The following is a 21,376-nucleotide window of genomic DNA, read 5'->3' as shown; positions in this document are numbered from 1 at the left end:
AAATACCGCCGCCATGACCCCCACGCATTAGTTGACACGTTGCACTCCCTCTGTATACTAGTATAGCACATGTGGATTAGGGCCGTCAGCTGCAGTATGTTAGGTACAACTTTGCTGACCATTCAAAAGATTGGAAGAAGATAGGAAGATTCAAGAGCCCCTCAATTTCCAACTAACACATTCCTGAATAAACCCATTTACAAGTTACACCTGTCACAAGTTATATTCCCTGGTCCTAACCATGAACCTAATACATTAGGTTCATGTCCTAACGATGGACCTTACGAGGGCCATGTCCGGATCTAAAATCACATCTGTGTCCATCTCAGCTCTAGTTACATACTCGAAATTGATTATTAAATATGTTCAAATGTAGCAAAAAGATTATAAGCTATTCATCGATACGATCATGTCCATTAAAGACATGAGCCACGAGGTGAGCGATGTGATATGAGTCTATCGGGCAGCCAGGTGGTCTCTTTAAGAAGTTGTGCATGTTATCTAGCGGACGTACATTTTGAAAGCGGAATTATATTGTCACTATATTGTCACATTGAACTGATTATGCCTATATCTAGGAAAGTGAGGCGAAATTGTGCCCCTAACTCTTACAGGTTGCCATTTTTTAAAGACTTTAGTTGGTCTATAAAATGAGTCGGTGGCATGGTCGTAGTGATAGACTGATGATGGTCATGGATTTGACGGTACGTCCAGTGAAGATGGATTAAATCGATAGCGTAAATATTGACTCAGATTGCTCATTCTCTTTTGTTTACATCTATCATGAATGGAAGAAATTAGATTAAAACGTTTTCATCGTAATTCAATATAGCAAGTCCTTGCAGGCTTCTGCAGTAGTGCTTTGGCAATGTGCATTGGATATCACGTTACTTTTTTTCTTCAAGAACCCACTCTCAAACCGTTTTCATATTCACTGCCGAAAGCGCATTGAATCCGGATTAAGTCCGGACCAATAGAACCGCTTCCCAAATGCTGCCCGCGTTCATACTCAAAGCAGCAAGACCGCATCACATCTGCTATGCGCATTTGTTTCCATGGTTTCGGAGGTCTTCTTTTTGCCTCCAGGTTCCCTATCAAGGCGCGCTAAATTAGACTTTTTTTACGCAAAACTTTTAAATAGTAATACAATTTTTTTAAATCATGAATCAACTCATTTTAGTCGTGCTGATTATACAATTTCTTGAAAACAGGTATAAAAACAAGTATGAAAACAAGGATAAATAATAAGAGCGAAAGCCATTGTTTAGAAATAAGGAATAAAAAGGAAAGGGAAGGAAAATGCTAGAAGGACTAACTAAGAATGACATGAAGAAAAAATAATAAGATGATAACGCGGGGATAAGTCTTCCGGTCCGCTTGAAGTACTAGTAATGCGGATAGCGTTCATATTACGCAGAATCCACTTCCGGTCCAGACTGAACGATGATTTTGATCCTATACTAGTCTCAAAGCCGGTTGAGATTTCCGCATCAAATAGCATCTCTCGATGCTGACAAGCGTTCAAATTTGCTTTTGGGTCCTGACTGAGTCTAGATTCAATCCGGATTTGCTTCCCTTCTTCCCCTAATATGAACAGGGTATCAGAGTCTTGTCGTAGGGATGTTCCCTCCATTCAACCACGGTTAATCACGAGATCTGCTGTTCAAGGAGTTGTTTGAATAGCTCCATGGTGTGACCAGGGAGATGGTTTCTGATGGAGCTAATCAGACCTTTTTACCAAGTCGACAGTCGAATGTTTGTCCATCAATTCACATGCATCAAACTTCTAGGTGTACAATTTATTATGGTTCCTCTGGACAGACAGTTTTATTTTTCCCTAGTAGCATGGCAATATAATGAAATGAAATTAGTCCTATTTTCATATTTCACATCAGTCGTAATGTCAGTCACACTCTGACACCGTTAATTTCGTATCTAAATAATACACGAGACTCTTTACAGTTCATCTTCCTAATCACATCACCAACTCTTTCTTTTATAGCTTGGTATAACTTAGCAACTCATTATAATTAGAAATACGCCTAGTCGCTTATGACATTTTATACGAACATAAAGAGCATGAAACGAAAGAGAGGGAGAGAGAGAGAGAGAGAGGGGGGGGATAAATATAAAAAGGTTCAACAAACAAAAAGTTACAAACTGATCATCAATCAAATATTATTAGCCGAATGAGAAAACATGCAGTCAAGAGGGTAAATAGTTATGTGATATTGTGATTAGATGTTTGACTTGCAATCACTACCTGATAAGATCTAAATTTCAAGAGTCAACGGAACTAAATGCGTCTTCCAAAACACAGACATGCAAGAATTGAAATGTGGAGAACGATTGCAATACAAGCCAAATTAATCCCAATGAATACGATCAACACAGGCATGCTTATAATGGTCTTGCAATGAAAGAAAAACTTAAGAAAAGATACATGTAGAACGATGCATTTTCATGAATTTCAAGCCAAATTTCGCTCGAAATCTGATCAAGTCCTGATCAACAAATCGTGGGCCGTTCCAACAGTACACACTCGTATAAGTCGTATTTGATGAAAGATCGTAAATACAAAGTGGTCGTCCTCTGTTTAATGTGAGAGCTTGTGAAACAGAACGCCGAAACACATAAAAACGTCAGAAAATGGTCGTAATACGCGGGATCGACCGTAAATATCATAACGATTACAAGAATCAACTTGAGTTGGCACGTGCTTGCCCTTTACCTGTTTACTTTGCGTTTTATTGCGAAATCTCATCAGGAATGCAGTTCATTCAAACAGTATTTCCGTCACTCAACTCAAAAAGTTACATTACGACGAGAATTAGAATCAATTAAAGATAGGAATAGGAATAAAATGAATGAACCTAAAATAAACACAGTCATGAGTCAAGACAGTCGCACTCAATCATGTCTAACATGTAGATGCAGTCATGGTAATTAGTAGTTGTAGTAGTAGTAGTAGTAGTAGTAGTATAGTTGTAGTAGTAGTTGTAGTAGTAGTAGTAGTAGTAGTAGTAGTAGTAGTAGTAGTAGTATAGTTGTAGTAGTAGTTGTAGTAGTAGTAGTAGTAGAAGTAGTAGTAGTAGTTGTAGTAGCAGTAGTTGTAGTAGTAGAAGTAGTAGTAGTAGCAGTTGTAGCAGTAGTTGTAGTAGTAGTAGAAGTAGAAGTAGTAGCAGTAGTTGTAGTAGTAGTAGTAGTAGTAGTAGTAGTAGTAGTAGTAGTAGTAGCAGTAGTTGTAGTAGTACTAGTAGTAGTAGTAGTAGTAGTAGTAGCAGTAGTACTACTAGTAGTAGTAATAGTAATAGTAGTATCAGTAGTAGTAGTCGTAGAGTAACAGTAGTATGGTACACTGCAAAAACAGTGGTGTTAAATTCAACACCATAGGTGTTAATATTAACACCATTCCGGTATCTATATCGGAAAACACCAGTTGGTGTTATTTAACACCAAGGTCTGGATTTGAATGATTCAATTCTACTCTTGGTGTTGCAATTCAATTCTATTTTTGGTGTTAATATAAAATCCTACACCATTTTCTGGTGTAACAATGAATCTGATTTCTGGTGTTATTTAACACCACCGCCTGGAATGAAATAATTTTAATTCTACTCTTGGTGTTGCACTTCAATTCTATTGTTGGTGTTATTTTACACCAATTCTAGAATTAAATAGTATAATTCTGCTCTTGGTGTTGCAATCCAATTCTATTTATGGTGTTAATATAAAATCCAGCACCATTCTTCGGTGTTGCAATAAATCCTATTTTTGGTGTTATATAACACTAAAGGTCTACTACTTTTCTACTCTTGGTATTGCAATTCAACACACTCAACACACCATTCTTTCAACACCAACAATTCATTCCAGCTCACTCCATCTTAACACATGCACAGAAAATATTCAAATACACACAAGAAGTGAAAAGAAACAATTTTTTTTCGTAAACAAAAACACATGGTGCTTGTTTAATCAATAAATTAAACAACTTGTTTTCATTCATGTTGAAATCAATGATGCTTAGCGTTTTTATCTTGTATGGTTCAACATTAAATCCTTTTGTCATGTATTCAAAATCTGTGACTCATTTGTCTGAATACAACAAAACACACTTTTTTAAATCATTCAAAATCTGTTATTATGAATCCACCCTTATAAGTAAAAAAAAAAGGATGAAACAAGTAACTAAAAATCATTCAAAATCTGTTATTATGAATCCACCCTTATAAGTAAAAAAAAAAAAGGATGAAACAAGTAACTAAAAATTTTCCAATATAAAAACTTTAAACAATGTCATAATTCCTTTCAAGGAATGAAAAATCAAAGTCGTTTCTAATAAATAGAAACTAAACAGGATGCAAAATGCATGTATAAATGAAGACAAAACAAAAAAAACAACAAACATTATGCTTCTACATCAGAGTGAATTATGTAGCTAATAAGAATTTTGACACATTTCACCTTGAATCCTAGTACATGCATGCTGAAGGAAAATATCACAGAATCTTTTTCATATGAAATATACAGAGTGCCCCCCCCAAAAAAAAAAAAACCTTGGAAACTGCTAGTATAATCTGCAGGCAGACTCTCGGCTTCGGTTTTTCGCAAGTTTCGTAGTGCATATTTCAGAGTCTGCAGTCAGAGACTACTTTCACTCATATCATGATCCCTTAAAGGGAGCATAACTGTATGTGTATATGTAGTCTCTAAATGCAGACTCTACATCGTGCACTATGCAAATTGCAAAACCGAAGCCAATGGTCTGTGCCCGCAGACTAATTATAGTATGACTTTAATTTCTTATGCTAGAACAATAGCAACACTAACAAATCTCATCCAGCAGTTTTGTTGAACAAGATTTTTTTACCACAGGCCTGCAACCATTGAGATTCAGGATGATTTAATTATTTCAGGGGATTTTTATCTCCTAGCTTCACTGCTTGTAAAGGGTTAAACAAATGTTTCAAAAACATTGAAAAAACACTATAAATTCTACATTCATTCTAATATAGGTGAACATTCTTTTACAGCTTTCTGTTTACAAACATATTCCATTTTACATCGTGCACTATGCAAATTGCAAAACCGAAGCCAATGGTCTGTGCTCGCAGACTAATTATAGTAAGGCTTTTTAATGTCTTATGCTAGGAAGCAGCCTTCAAGAACAATAGCAAAACTAACAAATCTTATCCAGCAGTTTTGTTTAACAAGATTTTTTTTTACCACAGGCCTGCAACCATTGAGATTCAGGATGATTTAATTATTTCAGGGGATTTTTATCTCCTTCACTGCTTGTAAAGGGTTAAACAAATGTTTCAAAAACATTAAAAAAACACTATAAATTCCACATTCATTCTAATATAGGTGAACATTCTTTTACAGCTTTCTGTTTACAAACATGTATTTCCCATTTTACTCCTGGGAGAAAAAATCAAAAAGTAAAATTATGCATTTCTATATCAACTAATTCGCTGCTCGTTTTTCCAACAGGATATAAACAACAACAACAAAAATCAGTCCATGCACTTCTAGTTCACTGGCTTTCATGCACAAACATCATAGAATTGTTTTTCTTGTAAGAAAAAAAAAGAAAATATACAACAGCTATTTGACTTCAATTTGGTTTCGAATTAACCAATTTAAAGATGTTAACAATTAAGAGTCCAAAATATTATTGATCAAAATTATTTTTAAAACCAATTGATACCACTAAGCAAAACCAGACATTAGCTTGAAAGCTTTAAATTACTTAAAAAGTACATGCCTTGGTGCTACATACTTCCTCGAGTCTGTCTTCGACAAAGTTGTCATCAAATCTAGTGGTTTGTAGTCAACAAGTTCCTTTTGATTCTTCACTACATGACAACGTGGAAAACTAAATTCTACTGCATAGGCATGATAGTGTGAATTGTAATACACTGTATCTAATTGGACAAGTACAAAAAATACAGTGCTATTGTGTACAATGATATGCTCTATTTGACCAAACAGAGGAAGCTCGCTAACATCATGGCAGACCAGAAGTGACAACTGATAATGTGTTCCATGTACTTTAACCCAGTTGGCATCAAATAATTCAGTAGAAAGATCCTCTACTTGGATTTGCTCTTGCACAATCTGTCCAATATTTTCATCTAAATCTGACAAAAGTAGTGAACTACCTGGCCCAACCTCCAGATATTCCAAAGGATGGTTTGACTGAAGATGGAACGTTAGTGCTGTCTGATGTTTTTTGGCAAGTGATTTACAAATGTTTTTGTAATTACGCACAGATTCTGCAACACGGCCAAAATAGTGATGTTTCGCTTCGTACCTCATACACCATACATGTATGAGTGGCCCAACTTCTCTCAAACACGTTGGATAATGCACCATAAAGTGGTGTTTTGGCAACAACCTTCTGTCAGGAAAGGTTTTCTGGAAATGTGTGTGATGTTCTTCAGTAAGAATAGACAATTGGGCTATCAAGCCTGCTGTCAATTGAGGAGCAAAAATAATGTCCATACAATCTAGTAATCTAAGTAGCAATTCCCAGTAGACATTTCCTTCTTCAATGTCTTGAGCAATTATGAATGGCAGATTTCGAATCAAGCACCATGCTTGCATAGCCTTCTGTCCAACATCATTCCTAGCTGACCTAAGTTTAATAAAGGATGGTTTGTTCTTGTTATCTGTACGGTTTAAGCAATGGCTGGCGACTCTCTGATTCAGTTCATCTTGGGACAAGAGGGGCGGTTGCCTTTCATATATGAAATACTCTAGAACAAGTTTCAGCTCATACTGAACTATGCCTTCCAAAAGATCATGCATTATATCTAGTGAAAAGTTTGCCAAGACATGAAAGTAAATACAATCATTCAATACAGTCTTTTGTTTCACTCCAAACACATGTGACTGGGTAGTTTGAGCTTCAGCTTCTTCTAAATGTTGCTCATAAGTCTGCCTGGTGCGCATATCCATTGAAACCTCTTTGAATTTGTTCTGTGCCTCTTCCTTACTTGTAACACATAATCGACAGTAATAATGAGCAGAAAAGCTCTCTACAAATCCCAGTAGGGAATTAGCACCAAGATTATCAGCACTTATTTGAGTAATGGTCCCCTTCTTCACAATTCCATTAGGGAGAGCAATGCCAACTGTTGACAGGATATTAATGTCTTTTACAATGTGCTTGAGAATAGCATTAAATCCATATTTCTTGGCATCTTCAGCATACCATAGAGCTATAAGATTGATATTGGAAAGATTGGAATTATACTTTGGTGGCAGATTTTTCAAAATGAAATATAAAGCACCTATCTTGTGAATTTTTGTTTTTGAACCAATGGGGTTCACAGTCTCGAAATCATCATAAAAACAGTGAATTTGGAGGGCATTCTCATCTTCATGGAAAAGAGGGGTTTTCTCAAATTGTGAACCATCACAATAATCTCTCATTACACCATCTGTGCTCTTATGGTCATGAGTAGCAAAATGCAATATATCTTTATTGCTTAAAAGCTGCTTCAAAGAATCTAAAATGGGAACGTAAACAAATGTATCTTCAATAGCAATCTGTTCATACTGCTTAGTTCTTTTATTGAGACGACTATCATATCGGATGCCTAACTTGATTTCTTGTGGTTCAACAAGTCCAATTGATTCACAATACTTTGTCCGCTTATATTCTGAATTCAAATTTTCAAAGGGCTTTTCAAGCATAGCAAAATGTGTTTGAATCTCCTTATAAGCCTCGGATTCTATAGGCAGCTTATGTTTTAAGAAAGCAGCTGTAACGGCTGCCGATGCACTTTTTACTACATCACCTACAATCGCACTGGTTGTTTCTACTACATCATTTACAACTTTTCCAGAGTTTGCACTATTTGCTGAAAATTTTGAAATTACATTTACACACTGCCTGTTCAAGGTATCTACAGATAAAATGTCATCTTCATATACATCCTGATCTTCAACAATCTCATCATTATTAATATTGTATTCTTGAAGACTTTCAAGACTTTCTTCAGGAAAGTCACTCACTTTATCATTTTCATTAGACTGCTCTTTATTATCTGGAAAATCGGTTTTAAGGTGAGTCTGCAAATGTCCCCGAAATCCTCGAAAAGTATGAAATGTTCTCGCACAAGCTCCCTGCCCACAGGTCAATACTTCTTTACCATCTTCAATAACTCCATGTTTCAATCTCAAATGTTGAACCAATTTGGGTATTGCAAACTGTTTGTGGCATTTGAAGCAAATCATGGTGCTAACAATTTCGATCTAATTTCACGTACTCTTGGTGTTTCCCGGGACACTCCGATATCGATTTCAAAAATGGCAGTCTGGACAAAAGTCCAGAACTGCCGCAGAGACAAGCAGTACTGCAGGCCAAAGACAAAGTGGGTCTTGAAGAGTAAATCTACTGCTGCTTCGACCGTGCGTGCCGAACATGGAATGGCCTTGTGATCCACAATGATCATGTAGTTGGTGATTCGGGCCTTGGAATTGCCAATTGCCAGAAGGAACGGTTGACTCTTGGTCTCTTTTGTGTTGTCGAGGAATGCTTGAATACTCCCTCCTGTCTGTGTTGAAAACAAATTATTTGTATAGAATGTAACTAGCACTCAACGCATTTCAATACTCAACGCATTTCAATGAACAACATATTTCGATCAACATTTTTAAAAGACAGCCTTACATGTAGTACTGGGGGAAATTGTGTTTTTACAAAAGGGTTATTGGACAATAATGTAGGACATAAAACCAAATCAAATTTACATCAAAGAAAAGAATTGGAATTGGTCCATCAAATGATATAACATCAAAATATCAGATGATATTTTTTGTAATGAAATACAATTTTTCTTACCCTGTAGAGGGGTAAAAATGCAAGTACTTTCAAAGCTTGTTTTATGTATATGATTAAAAAGGGTCTTTCTAATGTGGTCAAGACATTTCAACTTCCACAAAAGGAGTACGAAAAATAAAGATACTGCAATTTCTGCACTATTATTAACTTGCAGCAAATTTGTGGCATGAAATATTCCTTTTCATTTATTGATTCTCCATGTAGGGCTGTGAAAATCAAAGGCAACATGCCTGATATATCACACAAGTTGTTACTATGTTTTCATACACAACATGTTCCTAGTATTTGTTTGCAAATCTTGATGTCTACTGTTCTAGTTTATTTTACTCCGACCAATTTCAAGGCGGGTGAAGTTTTTGAATAGGCCTAAATTTCTCGAGCACCTTCTCTGTCCAAATCAGTCTAAGCCTCTTCATGTAAGAGATCATAAACCAATATAATTGTTCTCTTTGAACACACATCACGATGCTTTCTGAAACTTTTTTTTTAATGCAGCAAGAATGTGTTTTATGTGACAGGGTATTACCGGTACTTAATATTTACAGTTCTCTTTCGTAATGAAAAGCTAAATACCTTCTGAAATTGAATAACCCTCGAGAGAGCTGAAGAAATGGACACTTTTGCTGACGCAGCTTTGGACTTCCCTTGGCTTGCAGGAGGCAATAGGCACAAGAGGAGGAGGATAGCAGATGTGCTGGAATTCCATCCTGTGCATTACAAAATGAAAATGGTTATTATTAAACAGGCTTACATGTTGATCAAGGTGAAAAATAGAAGTTAAATGTACCAAAATAATTACAAACTGACCTGCTAAAATTTGAATCAAAATAGCCTGTAACAAGAAACTATTATAAGAAATAAGTATATAGTCGAGGACTTATCAATATTATAGCCAAAGCATGCAAGTGGCTGTTAATGCAGTTTAGGGGTACTAAACCAAAAATCCAATTGATGCCAGCTTGGCACCCTTGGAGAAATTTTACTGACACTTATAGCAACGCCTTCTTCTTCTTTCTTATGAGAATTTATACAAAGGGGGATGGGAAAAAAGAAATCAATAGGAAAATAATAAACGGGATATTTATGCATGGGAGAAGGCAACATTCATGGCAAAGCACCTAACCTAGATTGTTCTCTGTTGACACATATATAACAAACTCTTTAGTAGCATAAGTTCATGTTTTTTTTTTTACAATTTTTTTCTTGTTCTACTGAATTTAACATGCTTCTACCCAATTTGACATCCTTTTCATGATTAAATCACAAAAATTGCATCAATACTGGAATCAAATGTTGCAATTAACAATTTATCAAATATGTCCCCTATGGGCCACCATATTTTTCAAAGTTAACTAATGAAGAAAAACAAAAATATCATGATTTTCTGAATTCTAAAGCATTTATCTTCAAATAAAGACAGAGTAAACACAAGCAAGCTGCTAATATGTAAATGCAGGGTCCTGTGGGGTCGATTCAAGTTCATATTATAAGATAATAAGCAAGCATATCATATCTGAGGAAGAAAAATAACAAAGTGAACATATAAACATGATGCTTTGTTTCAAAACAGAAGCTCATTCTATTTCAAAAGTAATGATTGGCAATGTGATAATCCTTATAAAGATTCCACAATGGGCCATGCAACAAACTTTTTTCTTCATAATTATATAAATTTCTTCTTCATAATTATATAATTAATATAATAAAAGAATTATGGAGAGCATGTTCCAACTACAAATAACTTTGCCAAGTGGGCATGTAATGTAATTTTTTGTAATTCTCATTGCAACAAGAGTCCACATTATTTGAGATGCCCAATAACCCTACTGTATCCCAGCCTTCCAGATAAATATAATTTGTTGGAGGAGTTGACAAAAAAAAGGGGGGGGGGGAATTGTTTTAATTGGGATGGGTCATTTTTTGTGATTTCAGCATACTTGTCCCTTAATATACATTTTTAATGAGACTGCAAGCTCTTTGGTGGAATTCTCAATGGTGGTTTAAGACCAAGGTCTAAACTTGGTTCAAAACCATGGATTGGATTAGATTTGCATGTATTCTAAAACTTGTCCAATGAACATGCTTGTGTGAAGCACATATATGCTCAAATTTAAACTAACCTATCAATGGTTTATCCATGGTCTCAAATAAACCACCATCAAGAATTCCACCCTTTATGACATCGGAGGGTGCATTCAAGGGAATGTGCAAAAATACCTTCTTTATTTTGATCAGAACTGTCATAAGATGACAGAAGCTCCATCACTGTCAAGTTTCCTTTCTGCTTCAGAAGTTGTCTTGCAAGTGTAACAACCTTGGGCTTCAACTCGGGCCATTTGGTCAGGAAACGCGAGTGATTTTCAGGAAAAAGTTTCCGAAAATCTACCTCAATCTGCAAGAATACATGTAAAAGGAAAACGGGGAAAAGAGAGAAAAAATAAACTATGCATAATTTTACAGTACAGATACCCCAGTTAGACTAAATCAGCAATATAATAAGGTACCGTCAAAGCTCAGACCCCCATATATACACACCCCAGATCCAGGAAAAGGGGATTCTTCAAATATTTATCTGAATAGCAACCACTAAGAAGTACTTTTGAAGGTCTCTCTACACAAAATCCATACATGAATGAAACTTGCTGGACCTTTGAAATAGATTAGATTTGCTAGATATCACTCATGTTGATGCTCACTGTCCAAAGGTACATGACAACCAGTAATGGTGATTGTTCACCAACAGACAGTCACATGCGGTAAATACAGATACAGATTGAAGGATAAAACTGGCAGAATCTTCGGACTGATATTTTCAAAATCTCAAACATATATAATAAAACAGAGAAATATGAATTTGATGCCTCAGTGCCAAGTAATAATTCTGATGCTTTAATTCCCATACACATAATTTTGTTGCCTTAGGCCTGAGAGGCTAAATCAAGAATTAGGAGTAAATTTTTTTGTAACACTTACCAAACCTGGAACAGTTTCAAAAGGAAACTGTTCCAAAATATCCGATGCGGAGCGTCCGTCCCTGACCATATGCTGTCTAACAGGAAAAGTGGATTTCATCTTTTCAACAACCAGGGTAGAATCACGTTCTAATGTTGGACAGTGTCGTAACCAGTTGAGGTCTTCATCATAGGTGCAGCCTGGAGCAGATTCTTGGTCACCTTCTCGGACCTTCCCAGGACCACCATCTCTGCTTGATGGCTTGGGTAATGGGTTGGATGTCTTCTCCTCTGTTGTGCGGTTAACATTTTTTATTCTAGCAGCCAGGAATCCCGTGTTACTTCTTGCATCAAAATAAGCTTCCTAAAGTGAAAGAACGAGATGAATCTTTGACCGCGTGGTTGAAAATGTATGTATAAGCTTTTTGTTGATAATATTAACCTTGAAATGATGCACAAAATGATGTGATGAGAAATTGTAGTTTTCAAAGAAATTTTAGCAAAGTAGCATTAGTGTCATATAATGCAAGCATCTTGACTTTGATACAAGGAAGCAGCCATCACTCTGCCCCACTTCAAGAAAAAAAGAGTTTTGAGTGGTTGTGAAGGAGAGTAGAATGGTATCATACATTTCTTATTGGATATTGTGCCAAAGATGGTGGAGTGTGACCTACACAAGATAAAATTAAAAAAAAAAAATTCTTCTCAGAATATAATTTAGAGAGATTTTGAGGGTATTTTTATCTTATCAGAGTATCATAAGTTTTCTTTTGATTAATGGAATGCAATACCTTCTTATCAGAGAGGACCATGCAGGGCCCATATTCAATTAAATACTTCAGTCAGAAAAATAAATATTTTTTCTTAGATTTTTGCTCGGATAAAATACTTTGCAGATTTTGGTATTCAATTCATAAATTTGGCTAAGTATTTTACTTTAAATTTAAGACACCTCTAGAGGAGACTTAAGCCAAAGCATTTACAAATTTAACTGGTAGATGAAGGCTTACATGTATGTGCGCAGTCACTCTCAGCTGCGGAGAATTATGAAGTAGCGCATTTTTGGTGCAATGTGTTGATTGCGCATCATTTGGTCACAAAATCGTGATGTCACAATGCCTCTCAATAAGTATTTTACTTAAATTTTGACTTACTAAAGTAAAATGCTAAGAACTGAATTGAATACAAAATAAGTAAATACCTTAGCCAAAATACTTAGTAAAAAAACTTACTTAGTCAAAGTATTTATTTGAATATGGGCCCAGATTATAATACTTACATGACCTGTGCTAGTAAACGGATCCTTGAGTCTTGGAAACAGATTCACTATCCCCATGGCATATTTGGTTTTCATAGCTGCTTTTGGATGTTTGCTGTGAAATAAGAAAGCACATCTCCTGTATGAGAATTACAGTCATATGGACTCATGACTGGCTCTATTAAAACAGAACTTAGTATGTTGATAACAAGTAGCATACCCCTAGTGGTCTCGTCTGCATCATATAATTTGCTATAGTTTAGTATTTTTTTATTACTTTAAAATCTCAAAATATCACATGGTTAGTTCATAATACATTTATAAAGTGAGGCCTCATGACGATGAGGCCGCTAACATCTACGGCATTAATCTATTTTAACGTAATGACCCAAAAATGTCACTCACAAGACTGGTAATACCTGATAACCATCATGTGCAAATCACATTTAAAACTAGATGAATCTTCGACCACGCACGGTCAAAATTTAAGCCTCTGCCATCATGCGATCAGAAAGATATTATTGCTTGTTCCATGCCATATTGGAAATCCGAAACATTTTGGGTGATTTTACAAATTTTGGGCACTATGAACTTTGACCCCGTGAACCCAAAATCTTCTTCCTCCCATGCTAATACATAATTGAGCTAGGTTTGAAAGAAATTAGTTCAATTTGTCTGAAGTTATAGCAATATCGAGCTTTTTTCGGGTAATTTTTTACAATTTTTGTTTGGCCCTGTGACCTTTGCCCTTTGACCCCCTAAACCCCAAATCTAATCAGTTCATCCTCACATGTATATAAATACTTGTGTCAAGTTTGGTAAAAATCCGTCCAGTAGTTCTGAAGTTATCGTGGTAACAAGTTTCCGACGGACGGACGCACGGACGGACACACGGACGCACGGACGGAAGGACGGACGGACAACCCCGAAAACATAATGCCTCCGGCACCACCTGACGGTGGCGGAGGCATAAAAAATGAATATTTTGAAAAATGATTTTGAAGAGACAACAAATTCCTTTAAAGTTGACCATGTTACCTCAGTTTCTTTTCACATAATTGGTAGTACCTGATAATTATTATGTGCATTTACACAATCATAAAAGAAAATTTGCTGGCACTTACCCATAGTGTTCTTGCATGTGGGCTACCAAAAGGTTAATCATCTGCCGTCTAGTTTTATCTTGAAGTGCTCCAGTCAATTCATACTCTCGGAGAATGGCATCACCTCTGTGCCGCAAAATTTCTTGTACAAACTGCAAACAGGTAAATCATCCCATTAAGTCATAAATAAACATATTGAGTTTATAATGCACTTTCAGGCACTTTAATTCATACTGACCTTTCTAAGGGCACGAAATTTTATGAATGACTATGAATTTATATAGGTACATTATGATATTAAAATTGATATATGGCCAATAATCATAAATTCTAAATAATAATATATTTATTTATAGAGCTTGAAATAGTTTAAATATTGTTAAATACACACTCCCACAAACACCCCAAACACACATATGCACACACGCACATACACACACACGAGGGGACACATGAGGCTACAGGTAAATTTGTGTTTATTGTAATGCGAGTTCCTTCTACTTAATATAGACATGCAAGCCCAATGCCATGGGGAGACCGTCTAAAGTGCCCTGAACAGTGTTCATTACTTTCATATCCACAAACAATACAGCAGGAAACTATTCTATGTTTGGGATCATCATGAACACTACAATAAAGGTTATGTAACAATCGATGCATCTCATCTTCAACTTTTTAATTTTGATATTAGTCCTTTTCCTTGATACCCTCAGAGGTCTATATGGAACCAGATCATGAGATGTATTATTCGATGATTATTTACCTCATTTCTCTTTCCCATTTCTAAAACATTTCATAAAATTTGGCAATTCAATTTAAACCTCTAGACATAATATCATTTGTTTGAAATCATACCACCCATTGGAAGAAAATGAAACTGTAAAAGTTTATGGAAAACTTATGACAGATGACGAAGCAAAAAAGATGGCCAATATCTTACAGGAGTCGTCAGCTTAGATGTACCAAAAAAGAAATCAAATTAGTTGCCTAATGTTAACCTATACCATTACAAAAACCTTACTACAGGAAATATTAATTTACAATGTTAGTTCTAACTACACTAGATGTATTTTTTTTCTCCCAATATCATTTTCAATTTTAAATAATATGAAATCCGTATAGGTGATGAGTCCCTTATATTATGTTGATTATGATAGCTGAGATTGAAATGAAGCAAACAATTTTTTCTTAACCTTACCTCACAAGAGTTGTCAGTGATTGCACCTGATTCACTGAGGGCATTTAATCGTGGCCTCTTTCTACTGGAGCAAAAACTTGAATCAGATTCTGAGCTACTCAGGGAAGAGGAGCTGGTATCCACCTTGATAGTGTCTGCACTTGTGATGCTATGTACATCTGAACCTTTAATAAAGAAAAAAAGATATAAAGCCATGAGCACTGTTAAAAAACAATGAATACTGGCATCTTAAACTTTGGTAGAATTGAATACAGTTGGGCCTCCTTTATCCCCACACTTGGGATCAGCACTAACATGCATAAGGGAATCCTATATTCAAAACATGCAGTTGCCGAGTTTGAATGAATGCATGTTTCTGATCATGAAAAATTGAATTGAATGTGTAATAACAATGTTGGGAATAATGTATATAAGTAACCCAAATAGTTTGCGATATTACGAGTATGCTTGAAATCTTTGTTGGTTCCGCTAATTATTTGAGTAAAATAGGCAAATTCTCAAGTGATCTGGATAAAGGAGACTGGATAAGGGAGGTCCAACTGCATATAAATTTCTATTAGTCTAAAACCATCAGAAACCAGCTAAGTTATATTGGTCTGACACATTTGTTAATTTTATAATACTTGAGCATTTTTTAATGGACAATTTGTTAATTGATGCATTCATTCATGTCTAAGTGAATTATAATACTAGCATTTAGAAATGTTCAATTACTTTTCCATTGGACTGTTCCCAATGAAACCAATAGGTCTGTCCAATATAATCCAACAGAATTCTTTCATGATGGTTTTCTATAAGTATAAGACTAACAGAAAGAAATTGTTGGATTCCTATTATTGGATCAGCAAAAATTTTCTGATGGATTTCTAATGGACCAACAGAAGTATGTGTTGGATTTCTATTGGAGCAATATAACCTTTCTGCTGGTTTCTATGGGTCCTTTATTTCCCTTTCCCTATTGAAACCATTAAACTTATTGGTTTCTATGGGTCCAATAGCCCTCACCTCGTGCTATCACACAAAGCAAACAGAATCAAAATCAGATGAGAAATGGCATAGGAGTGGCCTTTTGTAGGATTTTGAAGCAAAAGGTCAAAGATCATACACAGACACGCACAGAAACACACAAGTATGGCGCCCGTTTCACAGTCCCCTCCTCAAATTTGTTCGGTGGGGTCACAATTTAAATTAAAGACATTTTTTTTTTAAATGCAAGTTTGCATTGTTAAAAAATTCAATTTGTAAGAATCTGTAATTTTTATAATCTTTAGACTTCGAATTTAGATCATTGACCGCCCACAAATCACGGCTCTTGTGGCAAGGTTACGTCATCAAAAAAGGGTAGGTTTTTTTTTCCTCCACCAAGTTTTGAGACCTGTGCCTGTAATTTGAACTGCACATTCATTTATTGCTTATGAAAAGCAAAATGTTAATTCCCTAGACTCTATACAGCATACAAGCCTACACTGTACCTGCTACCAGACGAACGCTGACTCATTTTAACATGCATGCACATACAATGATCAGTGGCGGATCCAGCAGGGGGCGCACCCGGCATGTGCCCCCTCTATATTTTGAGAATTACCTCGTGAACATACACATTACTAAGGTTAAATTGTGATCTGCGCCCCCTCTTTATTTTTAATATGCTCTTTGCACCCCTCTAACTCTATTTTAAAATCCTGAATCCGCTACTGATGATATCACATTTAGCAGGGATTTGCAATTTTGTATTATAATGCACTTTATCCAAAACTTACCAGACCATTCTTCATCTTCTTTTAGCACCATGAGGCTGACTGTGGGATTGCTGGTCACCACATCTCCTAGTACGTCATCGTCTATACCAAACCCTTCTTGTTCATCCACAAGTACGAGATCTTCCCCATCCCTTATGTGGAATTTTCTTCTGACTGTAGGAGAGATTAAATAAATGAGAATAAATATCACAGTGCACTTTTCAGTTTCTTACAGATTGATGGCTCAGTCATAATAAACGAATGCTGCAAAAACTGCTGCTACAAGCCCAACTGTGCTATAGTATACAAATAACGCACGTCCCAGAGTGCAATAGCGGTGAATGCAGTACGCGCGAGGTTTCTTTATATTGGTGCCGCTCTGTGCAACAAGCCGCTTGCGGCGAGTTGACAGTGCGAACCATCTGAAGAAACCGAGCGAACACTGCATTTACGTTTCGCACAACAGGGTCAAGTGCGTTATTTGTTTTATAAAATAGCGACACAAACAGCAACAAACAAAAGTTTAGATCTTAAGTATACGAGAGTTCGATCTAGATCTAGAGTTATGTTGGTTCTAGAAATAAAATGAGGGTCTAAGACCTTGCAGGCTTACCAAAAAGTCTACAGGATTCATTGTTTGATTAAAAATAAAATGCATAGGGTGTCTAGAGACGAGTCTACATCAGACAGCTGAAATTCCTGGCTTCATTATAAAATCCAAAAGTCAAAACGGGTCTAAATCCAAGGCAAAAGTAAAACAAAAATTTGCTTTCTAATAATACCCCGCTCTAGCTAGAGCTAACGCGTACGCTGCGCTGGGGATCATGGTGGATCTTGGAGCGTACAATATTAGCTACGCGTAGCCTATAGCCTACAATGCACTCGAGGGAGCGTACTAGTACTACGCGTACGCGCGCGCACTGGATCCCCATGGTCACGCGTACGCACCGTGCAATATAACTTTTTACTGCGCTTTTTCTGCACTCATTTCTGCAAAATCGTGCTTGCATCAAAAATTTGTCAATGCCATGTGACGCGTATTGACCAATCACGATGCTTAAAATACTAGGCTAGATCTAGAGCCATTTTATAATACACCCTAAAACTGTTAAATGGGACATCAAGCTCAACCGGGGGTGGAGTTTGGACTGTTGTGTGCGCTACAAATAGTCTAGATCTAGATCTAGATCTAGAGATTGAATTTCCATGTTTATTATTTTTGCATTTTTTTTATTACATGAATGGGGTAGATCTAGTCTAGATCTAACGTTAGATCTAGATCTAGATATCTAGGCCTCATGTCAATGCAGATCTAACGTTAGAACTCTAGATCTAACTGTTAGGCCTAGAAATCTAGAGTCTAGATCTAGTCTAGACTTCTAGATCTAGATCTAGATCTAGCCTAGACCTGATATTTTTGCAAAAACCCAGGATTAGGCCCTAGACTAGGTCTAGATCTACTGATTTTTCCTTTACATTTTGAAACAAATATATTAAATAACAATATATAGACCTAGATCTATCATGAATGTTTGCCCTTTGGAGTATTTATCAATGATAATTTTTCAGAAATCCATAAAATATTAAATGGCATCATGCTGACCGGATACCCAACCCGGCCGGACAGCCAAGGCATAGTAGGCCTAGACCTCTAGGCCTGGGCTACCCAACGACAGGCGCGGCTAGCGCCAGCTGACGAACACGTAATACTATATAGCCTAGGCTAGATCTATAAAAGTTTATAACAAACAAGAACCATGTACACTTACTGATTTCAAAGAATCCTACTGTGTCTTCTGGATCTATAGGCAGGTATTTTCTAATACTTCGATCCGCTGAACAGACCCTGACGCTTAATGGCATGGTTGCATGCACTTCGATCACTTCACATCTAGAATCTAGGCCTAATTTGAAGAATTACTACTCCAGAATCAAGACTTCAAGTCAGTGCCAGTGAAATTCTCTAGCCACATGCTCTCGTCTAGCTGTGCGCGCGCAGCTGCAGAGGCGCATATCGGATCATATGACAACTTTCGTCCAATGATTTTCGTCGAATTCTCTAGCTTATGCGCATGTGCGATTTTATAACACCAAATATGACACCATCAGCCTGTAATTGAATATTTTCACACCGTTGGTGTTATTTTTCGCCAATCGGACATGAAATGAACACCAAGGGTGTTGATATTTTTCTATTCCATGCTGGTGTTGAATATTTAACACCCTGGTTTTTGCAGTGTAATAGTAGTCATGGTAGTAGAGTTGTAAAATGCAACATGGTATTATTCTTACCAGACAGAACTCGTTCACCGACCCTGCTGACTCCAATCCAAAGCGAGAAAATTAAGTGATGATAAAATCCAAAAAGTCTTCGTAAAACACTGCTAAGCTCATCAAGATAAAGAAACTAGTTCATCTCATTCTAACCTCGCAAATATTGGTATCGAAAGCTAAAAGCCTAAAACAGTTAAAAGTTCCGGATAATTTTTTAGATTTTAAAGTAGTTTAATCATCCGCCTTCTTACAGACAAGTTTGTTCAATAATCTTTCTTTTTTGCCATGCGAAAGTTGAATCTTGGGCGGTATGTATAGTTACGCTCCAGGCAAAAGAAACAGTTCATAAAAGAGTATACAGGCAGGCTTTACATCACTTGCAGTCTAATGAGATGAATCGTAATTAAAAGACGTAACAGTTGATATCCCTGTGATGTTGAAATCACAAACGTTTAATGTCTGTCCTGAGATGGCTTTCACACCCACTTAGAGAAAAACGAGTGAAATTTCGTTCACTGTAAATCCTGAAGCAAAAGAGCAATGTTTCTGAAGCAACACGTCGGTCTTCGAGCAATACGCGTGTTGTCTCGCCGAGAGCTCAGGCACCAATGATCACTCTTCTGTGCTGCTTTGCGGTGTACTATCAAAACACTAGATCGCGGGGAGGGCCACGCATTTGAGCCATCGAATATAATTCCCTACACACTCCTTTCCCTTTACTGGGATAGGACCATAGGACCAAGGCAGGACACACAAACCTAGTCTGTTTACCTAACTACGCTGCATTCAAATTTCCCTTGTCATTCTCGCGCGAAGGGGTAGGAGGGGGGGGGGGGGGGGGGAGGGGGGGGGGGAGGGTATAGGTGGAGAGGTATTGTTGGAAAGAGTTGAGTGGTCGCAAGGCACATGCATATTCCAAGTTTAGATTTAATGCTTTTCAAGTTATGGCGGTAATGAGATAATTTTATGGCATTTTCAACACTTTTTTGACCCTGTTACCTTTCACATTTGACCTCTTATGCCCAAAATCTAATCGGTTCATCCCTGTTTGCTTATTCATACTTCTTCAAAGTTGGTTTGAATTGACTAAAAGATTTTTTTCTTCTTCATATTATCACAGTAACGAGATATTTTCGGGCAGTACACTTCAAGTGCCCCTGTGACTTTTTCCACCCAAAATCTAATCAGTTCATTCATACTTCATCCAAGTTTGGTTTGAATTGCTGTAAATTTGTAATGCTATATCGCGGTTACAAGGCATTTTCTTGTATGACCCTGTGACCTTTGACCTTTGACCTCTTCTACCCAATATAATAATCAGTCCATTTTTGCATGCTCGATATACCGAACCGAGTTCAAAATATGTTCGCGTTAACGAAATGCTGGACGGAGGGACGGAATGACGGAAGGACGGACGGACGGACGAATGAACGGATAACGAAGGCGAAGGCATAACAAAGTTATTTGCTGGATTTGGGCGGAGATATTTCAAACGCAACATTAATTTTACAACATGATGAGCTAAAGATTTTTTTTATATTGATTTATTTTCACTTTGGAATGAATACATCGCCAGCCTCGATTGGAAGAGATAAGTGGCGGGTATTGCGAAAATGTAAAAATATGCAATGTGCACGATTGATCAGCTTCAGTATGAAGTGGTAGTGACGGTAATGGGGGCGGGGTATCGTTTATTACCCGTGGCCGATATGTCTTTTAGGTGCGGTTGTGCCTGATAATGTTGGTTTATCGATAATCGCCAGCTCAAACAAACCGTTGAAGGGGAGCAAACTGTAAAGTTACGTCATTCTGTTTGAATCAAGCACACAGTCCACTTTCTTTGAATTTCTTTTACTCACAACACCTCGTTTTACTCTCTTTCACCTCTTTATTTTCATCCCCCATTTTCATATTGCGACAATTCGCGCTGTAATGCTAATGCTGCTCTATACAGTTCCATTTGTAAGAGAAAACTAATAGAAAAGCGAAATTCGTG

The 21,376-nt window shown here is 36.8% G+C and overlaps 1 protein-coding gene across 1 annotated transcript; it reads right to left on the bottom strand.

The window, feature by feature from the left end:
• Positions 1-3,940: 3,940 nt before the first annotated feature.
• On the bottom strand, positions 3,941-17,481 carry LOC115924054. The gene is made up of 8 exons (XM_030985666.1): positions 17,128-17,481; positions 15,368-15,531; positions 14,191-14,321; positions 13,088-13,181; positions 11,831-12,172; positions 11,075-11,249; positions 9,431-9,564; positions 3,941-8,570 (listed from the first exon to the last, which is right to left on the bottom strand). Exons 1-8 carry the CDS (start codon positions 17,156-17,158, stop codon positions 8,247-8,249), a joined length of 1,395 nt encoding a protein of 464 aa, XP_030841526.1. The 5' UTR covers positions 17,159-17,481; the 3' UTR covers positions 3,941-8,246.
• Between the last annotated feature and the right edge of the window lie 3,895 nt (positions 17,482-21,376).

This window comes from Strongylocentrotus purpuratus, unplaced genomic scaffold, assembly GCF_000002235.5.
Source record: "Strongylocentrotus purpuratus isolate Spur 01 unplaced genomic scaffold, Spur_5.0 spur5_scaffold_15, whole genome shotgun sequence".
In the NCBI taxonomy this organism is placed as follows: Eukaryota; Metazoa; Echinodermata; class Echinoidea; order Camarodonta; family Strongylocentrotidae; genus Strongylocentrotus; species Strongylocentrotus purpuratus.
Note: the sequence above shows the minus strand (reverse complement) of the source record. Positions and strands in the feature narration are given on the sequence as shown.